Source organism: Trichosurus vulpecula, chromosome 3, assembly GCF_011100635.1.
Source record: "Trichosurus vulpecula isolate mTriVul1 chromosome 3, mTriVul1.pri, whole genome shotgun sequence".
Classification (NCBI taxonomy): Eukaryota; Metazoa; Chordata; class Mammalia; order Diprotodontia; family Phalangeridae; genus Trichosurus; species Trichosurus vulpecula.
The window spans coordinates 232,268,810-232,287,685 of NC_050575.1; the positions used below are offsets into that span (position 1 = coordinate 232,268,810).

Consider the following 18,876-nt stretch of genomic DNA (forward strand, 5'->3'; position numbering starts at 1 on the left):
TTCTTTGGGGCAGCATTTTTAGCCCCATTTCAAGTGCTGAGTATATCACAGAATCATAGAGTTAGAAGAGAGCTTCCAGAGACCATCTAGTTTAACCTGTACCCTGAAAGGAAAGAGCCAGGATTTGAAACTAGATTTTCTCCCACCAAATCCTGTCACCCATTAGGAAGTAGCAGAATGCGAACTGGGGCCTAGGTACAGACCCCCGATCTAGTGCTCTCTCCATTATGCTTGGCTGTCTCGCTATATAAAGAGACCTGAAAAAGAATTTTTTTCAGTGTGTTCTTGGTGGCCCTTCTATCCATAAAGCAATGAAACTGTATTAATAGTCTATGATGGGGATTTTCTATTCATTCCAACAGGGCTATAAGTAGAGAAGAGTGAAATATGACGTTCAAATTGGCTGACACTTCCTCTACTCTCTGTTAGTCAGTTCCTCACACTAGGTTTCCCAAAGTGATTGAAAAGTGGTTGTGCTACAGAATATCCTATCATGTGAATTTTCAGTGGCCAGGGATCCTATTTAAAATAAGCAGCTTGTTTATATGAGTAAGAGCTGGTAATTAAGAGGATCTGAATGTGAGTTCTGACAGAAGCTTGCGGTTTATGAACATATGTGTCAATTTTTCTTGCCAAATGCTACCCAAGTTTACAAAACCTCTGTTTACTCCCACCTCCACAGGATTACAAGTATAACCAGAACTTAAGGAGAACCGCAGGGCACAGTGGAAAGAACATTGGCTCTGGACTCAGAGGATTGGGGTCAGGTTCTGTCTCTGTTGCTTACTCTCTTTGTGACCTTAACCCCCCCCCCCCCGCCCAAACCAGAATCAGCCCTATACCCCCATTTCCCTTTTACCTATTTCAATGGAGGCTTTCCCCCTGAGCAGCAGTTTTAGGCACTCAGCATTGTCCGTCAGGCAACAGTAGTGGAGGGCTGTGCTGCCTTTCCCTGTCTGTTTGTCCAGGTTCCCACTGGCAGGGGGGAAAGAGGAGACGAGAGATGGAGAGAGATGGAATGCTGGTTATCATGAGTCACAGGAAGGCACAGTGACCATATTTTCCAAACCAAAAATTGGGATGCATAACATCAAAAAGGACTTTAGTTTTGGTTTTGTGTCCCCCAAATTGGGACAATGGCATGGTTACAAATATTAACCCAAAGGGTTTCAGGACTAGAAACAATGGGTACCAAGTCCGAAGCCACTGCAACATACACTTATCAATTCTGAGCACAGCTATAGTTAAATACAGGATCACAGTCTGTAGAGTTGGGAATTTGAAAATCATTTCACTTAACCCAGTGTAAAAAGTGAGAGCCAGAGGAGCCAGCTTGGATGCATCTTCGTAAGTAATCATTAAGTTTCTTTACTGTGTTACAGAGACACAACGTAGCAGAAAGAGAAGACTCAGGGAGGATGTGATAGCTATCTTCAAATATCTCATCAGCTGTCATATGGAAGAAGGACTGGATTTATTCTGTTGGACCCAAGAAAGGAAAGTTGGGAGGAATGGACCAACTCACAAAGAGGCAAATAAATTTAAGCTTGAGGTTAGGGGAAAACTTCCTGACTAAAGGCTTACCAAAGAGTGAAATGGGGATGCTTCAGGAAGCAGTGGTTCCCCCTCCTTGTCTTCAAGCACTCTGGATGACTCCTTAAGGAGTACGTTATAGTAATGACTCCTTTTGGGTATAGATTAGACTAGATATATACTGAGGTCCCTTTCAACTCTCAAATTCTACGATTCGATGTTGGATCAAAGTTGGTAAGAAATGGTAGAGTTGGGATTGGAACCCAGCTCCTTAGAGGAAGAGAAGTATAGAGGGAAAAGAATGGGATTTGGATTCAGAGGACCTGGGTTCAAATCCTTGCCTATCTACTTATTACCAGCCCATGTGTTTTTGCATAGGTTATTTTACCCTTCTTGAAGTCAGTTTCTTCATTTGTAAAATGAGGGCGCTGAACAAGATGACTGATACATGACCTGCTTTGTGGTTCTCAATCTGCTGTGACTTCACTGTAATGCTTACTGATGTGAACCACACACTTCCCAGATATTGCCAAAATATTACAATTTCTAGTATTTTTTGACAGGTTTTACAATTAAGTGGGACATATTTAAAATCAGGGCTGCCCTGGGAGCGGAAAAAACTAGGACATAAGGTCATCAGATAGAGATTTTCTTGTCTAAAAGGATAAGTGATTTCAAGAGGTCTGAATGAGGGAGCAATGAACAAATCCAGGGAAAGGATATCCCCGGCAGGCTAGAGAACAACTTACCCTCATTCCCTTGCTTTCTTCTCTAGGGTTTTCAGGCCTTCAAAGCAATTTCACATTCTATCTCATTTGATCCTTTTGAGGTGGTCATGGCAGATCTATTACCCCCATTTTAGAAATAAGGAAACTAAGACCCAGAGGTTTGTGCATGTGTGTATGGGTGGGAGGTTGGGCAGCTATGGTAAAAAAAAAATAGAGCCACCCTGGAGGAGAGGGATGTATGTGGCATGACAGAAAAGATTTCCACTGCAACCAGAGGAAAACCAATCTAGACACCATCAAGCCCAACCCCATTATTTTTACAGAAGATGAAACTCAAGCCCAGAGAGGGAGAATGATCTAGTCATAGAGCATAAAGACAAGAAGGAACCTTAGAAATCACGTCAACAGAGAAGGTGGGACCCAAGGCTGGGTTTTCTGACTCCAAGTCCAAGTGTTTCCATGCCAAACTTTCCCTGTACAGCACTGCAGGAAAAACTTTGGATAACTGGCTCCCAGACAACTACTCCTCCCCACCTCCAAATTCTGACCAACTTCCCCTTCAATTCCTTCCCAACTGGGATGACTTGAAGGCAATGATTGCTCAAGTTCACTCCAGGGCTATAGTGCAGCAAGAGGGCTAGGATGTAGGGGCTTGTAAGGGCAATACCTCCGGAAATCCCTGTGACTCACTCATTCCCATCAAGTGAGAGGAAGAAGGAGGGAGGATTTTAAAAAGTTATCTGACAAAACCATCCATTATCACAGAAGATCCACGAGGGAGAGAAAAAGCTCACTGATGCTTTTTAGACTTAGACTCACAAATGCTTTTTAGACTTAGCTAGTTCTGCCCACATTGCTGCATAACCACAGGCCTTGTGACTTCAATAATAACATCAAATCTGGTGTAATGTAAACAGTTCTGAATTTGAAATTAGATACGTTAGGTCTTGCTTCTCCTACTTATTGCCTGTATAACCTTAAGAAAGTCATTCCCCTCTCTGGGCCTATCTTTTTCATTTGTAAAATGATGAGTAAGGAGTTAAGATCAGGTCTAAGGTTCCAAGAATGTTCCAAGAGCAGAATGTATTCTTCTTAGAATGAGTCAAGGACAGAAAGCATTTGCATAAATGCTTCAAGGTTTGCAAAGCACTTTACAAATGTCATTTCATTTGATCCTCTCAACAAACCAGTGAGGTAGATAGTTATCACCCCTATTTTACAGATGAATAAACAGGCTGAGGGGTTCCCTGGCCTAGGTCGCACAGATTTTTCTGAAGTAGAATTTGAATTCAGGTCTTCCTGATTCCAAGTTATTCCTCAATTATTATGCCACCTAGACGGATTTATAGGGATATTTAAAAAGAAAACTTTTATAAAAGAGGACAATTCAAGGCACATCTGGCTTGACTCAGACTTCAGAAATGGTTAAACAAATTGTTAAGGCACTGATCACATCTCCCATTCTGATAAGGGAAAGTGGAGCCCAGCTTCCAACTTGACTTAGGGTAGAATGAGAAAAATGGAAGATAATGGGAGAGGTAAGCTGAAGCTCATTTGGGAAGCAAATAAGTTTTGCTTGAAAAATAAAACCATCAAGATTAGAAGATGGCTACGCACATTATTCTGTGCCACAAGGAATGGCAAATGTAAAGAACCCAAAGAAATATGGGGAGACTGGTATGAAATGATCCAGAATGAAGAAGCAGAATCAGAACCCATATATATGAAGTCACTACAGCTATGATTAAAAAAAAAATCAGAATAGTAACAAAATGCAAGAAAAGTAATTCAATGGGGACACATGGACCAAAGAAGGACACTTGTCATGGTTTTGTTCAAATTAATTTACACATTTTAAAACAAATTACAAATGATTTGGAATTTAGGTTTTTATGTAAAACCACAACAGTAACCCCCCCCCCCCCCCCGAAGAAAAACACTCCCTCCCCAACTTTGGAACTTTTCCTGTGTCTCAGAACCATCGAAAGGAGGACAAAAGGAGGACGATTACCTTTCCCATGGAGAATTTATCACTAGCTATTTTTAAACTAAGAAAACCATTCATTCAACAAATGCTTATTGGGCAGCTGACAAAGGCAGGCCACTGTGCTACCTTTGTGATCTGTGGAAGGACTGGAGTTGCAAATTGGCCAGGAAGCACAAAGTTCTTCTGGGGACATGAGGTTATTTTGTTAAAGATGAACTGTTTGCCAGGTGAGAGCTCACTGGCATCTCCACAGGGAAAAGGGGAGACTAGCTCACACTGACAAAGGACTTTTCAGTTTATAAAGCCCCTTTTCCTCATAGCAAAGTCTGTGAGGCAGATGAACAGACATTGTAGCCCCCACTTTACAGATGAGAAAACTGAGGTTCAGAGAAGCAATTTTGAATCATAAAGTGTACAACATTAGAGGCAGAAGGGCCCTTAGAAATCATATCCAATGCCCTCATTTTACAAAGGAAGAAACGGGGGGGGGTCTCAGAGGGACTTCCTTAAGGTCACATGCTCACAAGGTGATATGAGGACTCAAATTTTGGTCTTCTGACATTTCCTCTATGCCATGTTGCCTCTTACATATAAATAAGACAATTATTCTTGGAAGGAGTACAGTCTTAATAAAAAACAAAATAAAATGGTACCAGAAAAAAATTTAGACTAGTGGCTAAAATGGAACCAGTGGTTTATATTTGGAATTCAATTATTCCTACTTCCTCTTTCTCTGTTAGCAGCAGATATAGAAGAGTTGGCTAGATTAATAAAGGCACCCATTTAATCTTCTTGTCTCAGAAACTGGGGGAGGAGAACCAAACTTCAAAACTATTGATTGATATCGCCTTTATGCCAGGGTTCTCTTAAGGCTCACTGAAAAGCATTCTCCATTTAGCGGTACATTTCCTGTCTCAAAGGCATGGATTTTTAGATCCTAGAAAAACTAATGACTCTAACAGTGACACAGCTAAAATAATGCAGGCCTGTAGCCCCCTTTTTGGAACACCAATTCAATTCAATCCAACATGTATTTATTAAGCATGACTATAGGCTCTGCCCTGGGAATAAGAGAATGATGAATTCTAATGTTTCTAAGAGTACATGACAGTTTTCAAAGGGTTTTCATGAACTCATCTCAATTGATCCTCACAACCCAGTGAGGTGGGAAGGGCTAGGGAGGACAACAGAGTTTTTCCCTATTTAACAGAAGGGAAGCTAAGACTCTTAAAGGTTAAGTGAGTGACTTGACTCAAGGTCACAAAGCAAGTTACTCCCGGAGTTCAGAACCTCAGCTTTCTGATTTCTAATCCACTGTACAAAATCATAAGAGTCCTTGTGTGATTGAAGACACTAAGTCCCAGAGATCCCAAGTGATTTGGCCCAGGTCACAGAGTTAGGATTCAAACCCAGGTCCTCGTGACTCCTAATCCAAAGCTCCTTCCAGTACCTCATGCTGCTGAATACAAAGGAAAATATTTTCGGTCTTCTGTGCCACCCCCATCCCCTATTTTAAAGTTACTTACCTGTTTTGAACTAAGAAGTCTACTATATGAAGGGACGTTCTATCCACTGATCTGACTGCAAGATGGAGAGCAGTTTCATCTTGCTCCTATAAAACAAAATAAAGAATATGAAGGCTCTAACCAGTACACATATACTTATCTAATGCCACAATGTAGGCTAATGAGACAACATAACATCACAGAGAATACTCCACTAAAAGAACCAGATCTTCCCACACGAGTAACAAGTACTGACATATTTAGAGCGCTTTAAGGTTTATGAAGGTTTCTCCACAAAAGCCTTGTCATTAATCTCTTTAAAGTACTTTCCTAACATGTTCATATTTCTCGATCAATCTGACTTGGCCCCTGGTAACATCAAATGCTCAGAGGTTGATAATATCCATTCCTAGTCTTTCTTCCTTACTCCGTAGAAATAAGAGACTCAAAGTTCCCTCTGTAAAATTAAGGTGTAGGACAGGTGGGTGGCACAGCAAGTGGATAGAGGGCTGGACCTGGGTTTAAGAGGACTCCTTTTTATTAGTTCAAATTTGGCCTCAGATACTTACTAGCTGTGTGTCATTTAACACTGGGCAAGTCATTTAACTGTTTGCCTCGGTTTCCTCATCTGTAAAATGAGCTGGAGAAGGAAATGACAAACTATTCCAGTGTCTTTGCCAAGAAAACCCCCAACAGGGTCACAAAGAGTCAGAGACAATTGAAAAATAACTCAACTACAACAGGATTGGATAATCTTTAAAGTCCCTTCTATCTCTAAATCCTACAATACTATGAACAATTTAATGCCAGGGTTCTCTTCATGCATACTCCCCTGTCCCTGGATCTTCTTATGTACAAAACCTTAAAAATAAACCAAGAAATTGGCCACAAGGTCTGATTCTCCATAGACCTTGGAAGACTCTTTCTTCTCTCCAACCCACCTGGTTTCTTGTCTTACTCCTACATCAGAGATAATGGAATGCTGCTTGGAGAGGATCTGAAGATCATTTAGTCCTATCCCCACATTTTTTAAAAAGAGGAAACTGAAACCTAGAGAGGATGACTGACTTGCCCAAGGTCAAACAGGCAGTAAATGACTCAGTAAGAACGTTAACCTGGGTTCCTGACTCTAGACTTAGCTATATCATACTGCCCAAGACCAGCATGAGTGGCAGTGGTTAGAGTCTTCCTGCTTCTGGATGATGCATTCACTCATGGTAAGCTTGACCCATATAGGGCAGAACCTGCCCTTTGTAACTCACTGCACTTTCTCTCTGCAGCTCTGCTTAGTAACAGCTCCACAGAACAAGATGCCCGTGTGCTGGATCCTCTTGGTATTCCTCCCCTCACTGTCTTCCAGCTCCCTTTTATGTGTTTTCTTCCCCTCATCAGACTGTGAGCTCCTTGAGGGCAGGGACTATCTTTTTTCTTTTTTGTGTCCCAAGCTCTTGGCACAGCGCCTGGCATTCAGTAGATGTTTAATAAATGTTTATTGAACTGAAAATGCAGTAAAGGCTAATATAAAATAGTAAGCCTAGAAGGTACAAGGTTGGTCCACGGCCCCATATAAAAGAGCTTAATAGAAAGTTTGTTGTATTTTATACCCCTTGAAGCTATTATTACCAAAAATCAAACACCACACTTAGACACTTGGGAATAATGAAATTTGTGTTTGGAGGAGAAGGAAAGGAAATGTTGTGTGCCCCCTCCCCCCCGCCGCACACACCACTTGCTGTCAATGCTACCATTCCCTCTTCAATAAGGGCCGAGACACCCTAGCACACTGGGTATCTAGCACCACAAATTTGTTAGGCTAGAGGCTTCAGTGAGTGAGTCGAAGAACTGTATCTTTATGAGATTCCCAGACTTCAAGCCTCAGTTATAATCCCACCTTCTACAAGAAGCCTTTCCTGAGCCTCCTTAAAGGCTAGCACTTTCCCTTTACTGATTATTGCCAATCTATCCTGTATGAATCTTGTCTGTACGTAGTTGTTTGCATGTTGTCTCCACTATTAAATTGTGAACTCCTTGAGGGCAGGGTCTATCTTTTGCCTTTCTTTGTATCCCTAGCTCTTAGCAGAGGATCTGGCACATAACAGGCCTCTAATAAATTCTCAGTGATTGACTGAGCTCCAGGTGAGGTACTTCCCTGACTACTTCCCACATAGTGCAGAGAAAGGGAACCAGGTCATTGAAGAAGCCTGTTTTCACATCAAGATGCACTCATTGGTGTTTTTCATTCCCAACTTTGAGCCATAAGTGTAAGGTCAAAGGGTATTGCTGATGTTATAAACCAAGAAAGCACTCTGGATAGCTATATGGCACACTGAAATCTGTCAAAGAAAGAAAGGGATTTCTTTACACTCATAAGATCTGGAGATGGAAGTGACCTTAGAGACTGATCTTCCAGCCTAACCCTCTTAATTTTACAGCTTAAAAAAACCCAAACAGATCTAGAGAGGGGGAGGAGCTGGATGAAAACCACACAGCTAGTAAGCATCAAAGATGAGATTTGAGTCAGAAATTTGATTCTGAATCCTGGGCACTTTCTACTATCCCCACATTGCTTCATCTTGAGCTTCCAGGAATACACTTTTTACCTCTGAAAGATGAAGAAATGGATTTGTGTTATCAATTCCAGTGGTATCATTTACCCTAAACAGGGTTGGAGAGAGAGGGAAGGAGAATGATAGACGTATAAAGAGTATCTTCTAGGAAAAGACATCCAGTTTAAAAGTAAAGAGTTCTAAATTACTGAAATGCTATTCAGAGGAAAGGCCTTTCTGAGCCTACTCCTGTCCTGACTGGAAGTAAGTTTCATCTTCATGAGCATTCTGAGCAGCACTGGCAACACCTAGAAGGGGAAGAGACAGGTGACCTGCTTATCTGAGAGGCCTTCATAAGCAATACATCCAAGAATCCTTAGGTTGTGTGGTTGTGGTTTGTCCTTCATTCTCAAAGAGGACCATGACATCATGGAGGTGATGCCATGACTCGAAAATGAACTGGATTTCAATGAGGCAGGGCTATGCAAAGTCACCAGTCTCACTTTCTCCTCCAGAATTATCTGGGCCCAGTGGCCAGATATAGATCAGGACAACTGGAGATGTCCCAGCATCCTTAGGGACCTCATTTGGAGAATATGAAATCTTTACAGAACTTTAGTAGTCTTCCTAACACTAGTAAAAAAATCAAAACTGGACAAGCCATTGCCTTAACCTCCTTCAAAAATAAGAAAAGAGGGGGACACACAAATTTTATACTGAACAGCATCTGGAAACACATATTTTATTCAATTTTGTTAATGTTCTGAAGAAAACATAAAAAATCTTTATTAGGGTTTTGCCACCACTGGGAACTACTTATGAATTGATCTATAATAGCCAAGTTCCTTTCCTTTACAACTCCAAGTATTTTCATTACCATAAGATGTACTTTCAAAGCCCAGTACCATGAAGTACCAATTATCCACACTGCAGAAAATGGCTAAAACCACACACACACACACACACACACACACACACACACACACACACACACGGCTCAGGTCAAGGCAGTCTCTAAAGGGACATTTTGGTACAGAGGCAGGAGGGCTGAGAATAAGGCTAAGGTTTGACAGATCCTAAATTAGCAATGGTGTCAGGACCAATGCTCTCAGCATGGGATACTCCATCAGGATAAAGCTCCACAATGGATTTGTTGTAGTGGAGTGAGATGAGAAAAACCAACACTTCTTTCCCATTAAGATTCAAACCTGGGAATTAGGTTGGGCTTGCTAAAATTCCTTTGCCATTTCAATGGGACACTGTGAATCTGGGCTTCCTGCCTTAACCTTTTTTGCTGTTTGCTGTGCTTCCCTGTGGTGCTAACACCTCCCCAGAGATGGCTGCTTTTCTTCTAAGTGGAGTTGGCAATACACATGGAAAGTTTCCTGGATGCAAAAGTACGCCTATACCTGCCAAAAAGCAACGTGGTACTCGGAAATCCGCAGGCTACTTACCTGAAATTGTTTCTTCAAAGGTGGCTGAAATGTGAGGTGCCCTGGGGTGTCTACTTATTTGTCTGTCAATCAAGGTGCATTTATTAAGTTTTTAACTACATGCCAGGCTTTGTGCTAAGCACTGGGGATAGAAAGAAGGTAAAAACATTGTCCCTGTCCTGGGGAAAACACAGCCAGATGGGGGAGACAACATGCAAATACATACATATAAAATACGTAGAGTATAAATAGAAGGTCATGTCAGTGAGAAGGCAGTAGCACTGGGGGCTAAGAGAGAAGAGAGAAACCAAGAAGCAAAAAGAGATTTTAAAAATCCTAACTTAGACTATATTTAGCAACCTTTTAGAAAGAAAGAAATGATCGTTAATAACCAATGATTTGGGGAGATCCAGAATTCCCCCCCTTTTCTATAGCCCTGATTTCAAAGTTCAGTCTCTTGAAGGACACTGAATTAACTTTCTTACCAATCCTGCTCAGACCCCACCCAGGTGGGAAGCCACAGTACTCAGCTCAGGTTTAGGTGGGGATAAATTCTTTGAATAGACTGCCCAAGGCTGGGGGTAACTTAGAGTAAATGACACAATCAATTAGGTCTAGTCCCTCTAGCAATATTCATTCTCTCATTAACTGTTAAACAGAGTTGATTGCTACCCACAGGAATACCCCTCTTCCAGGGACAAATAAGCTGTGCACCACTGCCAGGATGGTCTTTGGCATTTGAGTGCCACTGATCTTTTATTAAAAATGCTGGCATTATTAATAAATGATTAATTACCCAGAAATTAAAATGCCACAAAAAGAATAAAAATCAATGGACACAAAATAGATATTGTTTTTCATTTAAGAAAACATTCCAACTTCCTTCTGTTAAAATCCATATGAAACACTATTTCCTATCATAGAATTTCCATTTCTTTTTTGGAATTTCTGATACTCTCTCACCCTGCCATTTCTCTCTTTTATAAGCAGCAGATGGCTAATAAGCCCTTGTCAGTCTTACATGTCCATTGGCGAGAGGGATTTTTTCTGTCAGATCTACACCATCGGCATATACTTGGAGCAACCCAAAGATGTCCCTGGTTTTCACAGCCTCACAAAGGCTATGTAGTTTAGCCGTATTGTCCGTATGTTTCTTCCTTGCGTATTTCCTCTCAATGTACTTGGCAGTGATGTAGTCTTTTCTCGCATTCCTGAAATCAAACACAATTGGTTTATAAATTTTTAATGACCCCCCTCAGTTAGATAAATTCTCATACCCATTTAGATTCAAGTACCAAGAGAGTTAAACAAAATTCCCTTCTCAAGGGATGTTAGGCCAGAGGAATTCTGAGAAATGAAGCAAAATATGCAGTTCTTTTATACTTCTTGTATTAGCAGTAGTCATTAGAGCCATGGTGAAGAGCCTGAAATGTGACCATTTTCAATACAGAAAAGAGGTTTGGGCCATAAGATCAGGCACAGAAGACTCATTTGCAGGGAAAATAGCTGGTCTTCTTTATGCTCTGGTTTCTGGGCTTATAAATGAAAACACATTTAATAGTCCTGTTCATCAGAAAGCTGGACTTGGAATCAGGAAAAATGAGTCCTACTCCTGTCATTTAAAAGTATGAACATGAACAAATTACATAACTCCTCTGAGTCTAAGCTACCTCATCTATAAAATGGAGATCAGATTTTTAGTAGTCATCTCACAGAGCTGTTGAGGTTAAAAGGTACTTTGCAAACCTGAAATAAAAGTCACTTACTTATAATGTCAGTTATTATTATTCATCCCTCCCCTTTATATAACTGTTATGTTGATAATGTATATATTCATATTTGTTCTCTCTCTCTCTTCTCCCCCTGCCCTCCGCCCTTCCCAAAACTTGGAGGTACAATGATTTTAACTGTGTTGGCAATCCCAGAGCTAACACAGAGTTGTAAAGGCAGTAACAATTTCTTAGAAAGTCATAGGAGTTATTGTGACTGAAGATCTCATCAACCACTGCCATTCCCATAATAAGACTCCCCAAACCTAGTTAGGTTTTTCCTTATTGGTCAGACAGGCAATCTGTTATCTGGCCAATTCTCAAGGCCTGTACAACTTGGTAGGATGTTCTAGAGGTAGTGGTCCCTTGGCACAGCCTTTGGGAACACATGGTTGCCTCTGTACCATGATGACTCACTGGAGGGGGATCTTCGTAGAGAAAAACATTTGCAAAATATTTTGTTAACAAAAGAAATGAAAGGTTCTTGAATAAACACTAGTGAAATAGTCTCTTTTCCCAAAATTTGTATTTCTATCTTTTATGTCATCTTCATTTTCAAACATATCTCTTCCTTGCTCTCTCCCTTTCCCTTTCAAAAAGGCAAAAAATGCAGTTTAGCAAAATTACCAAATAGAGTAAGTAAATATGACAGATCTCAAAGAACCCTTCAAGAGATTTACCAGCAAGCCACAAGATTGAACTTTCACTTCAGTGAGCAGCATTAATTAAGCAGACACCTCACTAGGTGTTTGTTTATACGTGGGGGGGTGGGGAGGGGAAGTGATACAAAGAAAAGCAAAAAGTCTCTTCCTGTCCTCACATTCTAAAGACAGAGACAGCAAATACTAGCATCACAACAGCAGCTAGCATTTGTGTGAATGGTTTTGTAAATAAAAAAGCAGCAGTGTAAATGGGAAGCAATTTCCAAGGGGAGAATAGAGGAGGCAGTTGGGAAAAGCCTCCAGTGGAAGGAGGGATTGAGCTGAGTCTTAAAGGAAGCCGGAGAAACTTCAGAGGATTGGAGGTGAGAAGGGAGCACATTCCAAACATGGGGCCAGCCAGTGAAAAGTCAATCATGACATGGAGTGTTATACGGGACAAGCAGCAATTACCACAGTATACCTGGACAATAGAGGGCACGGAGCAGAGAAAGGCATGACTGGAAAGGATTCAGGTTTTGGAGGCGCTGAAATGCCCATCCTCAGTTATCTCAAAGTCCCTGGAGATGGGCACTGACTGGAAGGCTTGTAAAACGGTGGATATGACATTAGAGGATCTGCGTTTGAATCTCAACCCTACCCATGAGCATTGCCTGTGTTTGGTTAAGTCAGTTACTTTCTCTAGGCCTTAGTATCCTTTTCTTTAAAATGAAGAGACTGTCTTAGATGATGTCTAAGCTCCATTCAAGTCTAAATCCTGTGAAAAGCTGTCTTAGAAAACAAATGAAATCTGGTCTGTCTTCTTTTGAAAGTTAAACACTACCCATCTTCAAAATTTCTCTCCCTGGGAATGAGTGAATCTTGCTCTCATCAGATTTGACCTGAGGGGGGAATACCATACACACTCAATTGGGTGTCTTACTCCACAGGAAAGGAGGAGGAAGAAGATTAAAAAAAGGGGGGGGGGATGATAGAAGGGAGGGCAGATGGGGGAGGAGGTAATCAAAAACAAACACTTTCAAAAAGGGGCAGGGTCAAGGGAGAAAATTGGATGAAGGGGGATAGGTTAGGAAGGAGCAAAATATAGTTAGTCTTTCACAACATGAGTATTGTGGAAGGGTTTTATATAATGATACGCATGTGGCCTATGTTGAATTGCTTGACTTCTTAGGGAGGGTGGGTGGGAAGGGAAGAGGGGAGAGAATTTGGAACTCAAAGTTTTAAAAACAAATGTTCAAAAACAAAAAAAAAAAGTTTTTGCATGCAACTAGAAAATAAGATACACAGGCAATGGGGTGTAGAAATTTATCTTGCCCTACAAGAAAGGAAGGGAAAAGGGGATGGGAGGGGAGTGGAGTGACAGAAGGGAGGGCTGACTGGGGAACAGGGCAACCAGGATATACGCCATCTTGGAGTGGGGGGGGAGGGTAGAAATGGGGAGAAAATTTGTAATTCAAACTCTTGAGAAAATCAATGCTGAAAACTAAATATATTAAATAAATTAAATAAACTAAAAAAAAAATCAAAAAAAATTTCTCTCCCTCCAGTATTCATCAATGTTAAGATTTTTTTAATGCACAGTTAATATTATCTCAGAATCATCAGGTCCTATATGAAATATGGGTGGATAAAGGGGTCAACGCTTCCGCAAAAGGGTCAATGCCACCTTTCCTAATATAGCAATTGGACCATTATTCACTCATTTTCTATTTATAGAGTATATACTATTCTAATTAGGAGAAGGTTTTGGGGGTGGGGAGGGAGGGAAGGAGGAGTGTTTGACCAAAACAAACCATTTCTGCTCTTTCAAGAGAGAGTGCTAAGCCTCTCTTTTCTGTTCACTCTCATTCATTTGTCATAAGTGTCCCAGATACTCTGGGACAGAGGACTAGGGTTCCTGTCATGAAATGACAACCCCTTTACCCTCAAACAATCAGGGCCCTTTATTGGCAATTCCCTTATGCACATATCACATTGTATTCTATATTCATTATCTGTACATGTCATATTCCTCAACTAGATTCTAAACTCCAAAAGGGTGGGAAACCAATGTCTCGTCTAGACTTTGAATCTCCTTCAGAGACTAGAACAGAGATTTGCACACAGCAGGTACTTCACAAATGTTTGCTGAATAAATGAATACGCAATCCCAACTTTTCCAGGTTAGTGTTGGCTCCAAGGTATAGATTAAAATTTAGTCCTGTATGATGCTTGCAGCCACTTGAGGGAATCTTTTGAACTGCTCAAAGGGAATCTGAAACAACTGGAGTCCTTGCATTATCTTCTCTCAGGCCCCTCCATTAGAGCCAGGCCAGAGCCACAGGAGCATTGCTGAAAGTAAACTGGACCTCCTGGAGTCAAAGGACATGCCAAATGGCCCTAGATTTTCTTTTAGCATTTGCCAGGCTCTAAAATTGCTTACACTTGCTTCATCGTTTCCCAGAAGAAAATTATTTACAAGAACAGCTTGCCCAGCTGGAAAAGAAAATTATTTTAATAGTGTGGCTAAAATGAGTTTGCAACCTTAATTCCTAAGTGCTAGACAAAACCCTGGGGTAAGTTTTCCCAGTTATGAAAGTATAATGTGTTCCAACAGAAGGCTCTTCTCCACCAAGTAATTTCTTAAATATGTACCTGGTTTTTAAATATCAAGATTTCATAATTCAGTGTACCTTTCTTTCTTATTTCTCACCTCCTAATCAAGCTATCTCCAGGTTTATTCCTGTCTTCTGCTCTTCACCAAAGGAGGGTCCTCAACTTACTCATGGCTTTTAACCATTTATTAATACCTATCCAAAATGGGGCTTCTTAACATGGGGTCTGTAAAGCTAGTTTTAAAAAATATTTTGATAACTTGATTTCAACATAATCGGCTTCCTTTGCAATCTTATGTATTTTATGCATTTAAAAACATTATTCTAAGAAGGGGTCTATAAGGTTCACCAAAGGGCTCCATGGCACAAGAAAATCAAGAACCCCTGCTCTAAGTGGACGAGTCCTAAATCTAGCCCTCCAACCCTCATCTCTTTTAAGTTTGAGATCCACTTCTTTTTTTAAATTTATGGAATAAAACAAACATTTCCATAACAAGATAAAATAAAAAAGATGATTGTACATGAAACCATGAATCTATTATGTACAACTTGTTATTCCTTTTAAATATATAATAAAGATGTCATGTAAATTTTGTTTTTTCCCCTTTTTTCCCTCCTCCTACCCTAAAGATGGCTACCATTAGACACAAATATGTATATATAATATATAAAAAATCATTTATACATATTTCTATTTATCAGTTCTTTCTCTGGATGCAGATAGCATCTTCCTTCATATGGCCTTTGTAGTTAATTCGGGAATTTATAATAGTCAAAATGACTTATTCACTCAAAGTTGTTCTTGAAACAACATTGCTGTTACTATACATAAAACATTCTCTTGGTTCTGCTCATTTTGCTCTTATTTCCTACAAGGTAATGAAGTTCAACAAATCCCAAACTCAACATATCATCTTCTTTCCCCCAAAGAGGCTGCCACGAGTGGTTTCTCTATTTTTTCCAGTAATACCATCATTCTTCAAGTCACCTGGTCTCAAAATCTCTAGGATATCTTTTAATCCTCTTTTGTACCCCTGCTTCCTCATCTAGTTATCCTAACCTATCAACTCTGTTTTACAAGAGACACTCTTCTTAAGATCTTTCCTCTTCATTTTCATAACCAGCATCATATTTTAGGTGCTCGTGGCTTCATACCTGGATTATTCCAAGAGCCTCCTAGCTGTTGCCACCCCCTCCTCCCGAATTATCTTACACATTGCTGCCAAACTCATCTTCCTATCATGGTAATTTTATTATGTCGCCTCCTTGCTCAATAGCTTCCTATTGTAGGCAGTAGAAAGTTCAAATGTTATAATTTCACACTGAATGAAGGCCATCAGAACCTGACTTCCAAAATGTATGAAGCATGCATGTAATATTCTTTCATTTTTCAAGGGTATATATCATCTTCCTGATCTCTTGAGGATAGAGACCATATTAATGTGTATTTTTAAAAATCCTCTACAATTTCTGCCTAGCAAAGAACATATGGCAGGGCTCAGTAAATGTTGTGTTTAAGGGTGCAGTGTGGATAGAGTGCTGGGCCTGAAGTCAGGAAGATTCATTTTTCTGAGTTCAAATTTGGCCTCAGACACTAAGTAGCTATATGACCCCGGGCAAATCACTTAGCCATGTTTGCCTCAATTTCCTCATCTGTAAAATGAGCGGGAGAAGGAAATAGCAAATCACTCCAGTATCTTTGTCAAGAAAACCCCAAATGGGGTCATGAAGAGCTGGATGCGACTGAAACAAATGAACAACAGAAAACATTTATTGACTGACTGATCTATGTATTACATGAGGCAGACCTGATAATACTCAGAATTTTAAGTGCTGAAAGTGGTAGGAATTCACATGAGATAATTGGATTTGAATAAGGTTGTTCACCAGGTTGTTGTTATTGTATAATAATGGCCAGAGAACCATTCACCCTTTTTATGACCAAATACTGAAAATCGCCAAGATTTCCCTGTATTCATTAACCTGGGCATTGGTACCTTGAACTCCCTGAAAGTAGATCCTAAAAGAGGAGTTCCATGAAGACCTTACTTTACTCTTTGGTTTCTTAGAAAAAGTCCAGTGAATCATTCTCACCACTTTCCTTCAAAGGTTAGGCTTGCCAGGAAAAGACTGAATGTCTTATCAAGAAATTGGACATGATGATACAGAGTATACCACTAACATCTTCCTCCAAATCCTCACCAGTGCATGGAGGTGACCTTGGTATCTGGAAGGCTATGCTAGTATAGCAAAGCTCTGGTCAACAGTCAGTCAACAAACATATATTATGTGCCAGACACTGTACTAACCTCTGGGGATTACAAAGAAAGTAAAAAACATAGTCTGCCTGCAAGGATTTCACATTCTAATGGAGGAGATAGCATGCAGACTACTTTGTACATACATGATACACAGAGTGCAAATGGAAGAAAATCTCACTGGGGGCCAGAGAGGAGAACAAAAAAAGACCCCCCTGTAGAAGGTGGCACGTGAACTAAGTCTTGAAAGAAGGCAGGGAAACTAAGATAAAGGTGAAAGGGCAGAGGATTCCAGGCATGGGATCTAGCCAGTGAAAAGCCACAGAGTCCAGAAAGAGTGGCAAGTGGGAGGAAGAGAAGACCCCTGTTACCGGATTATAGACTATATGGAGCAGAATAAAATTAAGAAGCCTGGAAAGGTGGGAAAGGGCCAGGTTGTGAAGGGCTTTAAGTCCCAAAGAAAGAATTTTATATTAGATCTTTGAGTGAATGAAGAGCCACTGGGATTTGAAGGAAACGGGGAGGTAAGAAATGGTGAGACTGGAACCTCAGGAAAATCCCTTTGGCAGCTGAGTGGTGGGTGAATAGGAGAGAGGTGAGACTTAAGTCAGAGAGACCAAATAGTAGGTTATTGCAATAGTCCAGGTGTGAGGTGACAAGGGCCTGCACCGAGGTGCAGTGGACAGAAGTAAGGAGACAGAAGGGAACAAACACAAGAGATGTTGTGAAAGTAGAATTGACAAGACTTGGCCCCAGATTGGAAGGTGGAAGTGGAGTAAAAGAGAATACTGACGTTGTGAGACCTCTGGTAGGTCCTATTCCGCTTAACGAACTTCAAAAACGCTTTCTAGATAAGTGGGGAAAGGTTCAGTCACCAATGGGGTAGCCAACAGATAATGAATTATTTCAGCCATAACAATTCCAAAACAATTCCAAAAACCAAAGCATAAAGAAGCTGTGAGCTACATTGGTGAGGGGAATTCACATACCAACAAAACCGTGAATCCTTGGGAAGTGCAGTTACTATCCAGGGTAGATTTTCAATTCAGTAACTATGCACTGAGCATCTAATATGTGCAAGGCAGTCAATAGGCATTTATTAAACAATAAACATTTTGTTGCTGTTGTTCAGTCATTTTCAGTCATATCTGACTCTCTTTAACTCTATTTGGGGTTTTTTCAGGCAAAGGTACTGAAGTGATTCGCCTTATCTTCTCCAGCTCATTTTACAGATGAGGAAACTGAGGCAAATAGGGTTAATGGACTTGCCCAGGGTCACACAGCTATTAACTAGTGTCTGAGCCCAGATCTGAACTCAGGTCTTCCTGACCCAGGCCCAGCACGCAATCCATTGCACCATCTAGCTACCAATAAACATTTATTAAGTACCTACTATGCGTCAGACACTGTGCTGGGTGCTGGAGGCACCCTGCTAGTCTAACTTCAGTTAAACTCCGGATACAAAGAGGAGGATCAGATAAAGAAAGGTCATCTCCTAATCACACAGTAGCAATGACTCTGAATTTTTAGACAGTTATGACTTTTCCTCTTTCTAATTATTTATCACACACAGACTCAGCACTCCCACATTCCATCTGGGGATTCAAAAGCCACTACAAGGCATCTCTGGCCCACCCTTCAGCACACTTGTTCTGAGATAAGGCTGGAAACAGTATGTTTATTTCCTCAGTGGCAGTGATGAATGAGCTTATTCAAGCAGGGACGGAGGTGGGTGGTGCATTTTCAGTATACAACCACTTTAAAGATGTTTTCATCTTTAAAATGAAAGAACCAAGTGACATTCACAACAATCCTGGGCAGGATGCCCGAGTCTTACTTTTGAAAAGCATTTATTAAATGACTA

The 18,876-nt window shown here is 40.6% G+C and overlaps 1 protein-coding gene across 6 annotated transcripts in view; it reads right to left on the minus strand.

Annotated features, from left to right (window-relative positions):
* ASAP2 (ArfGAP with SH3 domain, ankyrin repeat and PH domain 2) overlaps positions 1 to 18,876 on the minus strand; it is a 256,386-nt gene that overhangs the window by 34,394 nt on the left and 203,116 nt on the right. For all 6 annotated transcript variants that reach the window (XM_036752234.1, XM_036752235.1, XM_036752232.1 and 3 more), the window contains 3 exons: positions 10,754 to 10,943; positions 5,775 to 5,860; positions 860 to 975 (listed from right to left, as the gene is read on the minus strand). In XM_036752234.1, the coding sequence (XP_036608129.1) occupies positions 860 to 975; positions 5,775 to 5,860; positions 10,754 to 10,943 (392 nt within the window). The remainder of the gene's footprint in view (positions 1 to 859; positions 976 to 5,774; positions 5,861 to 10,753; positions 10,944 to 18,876) is intronic.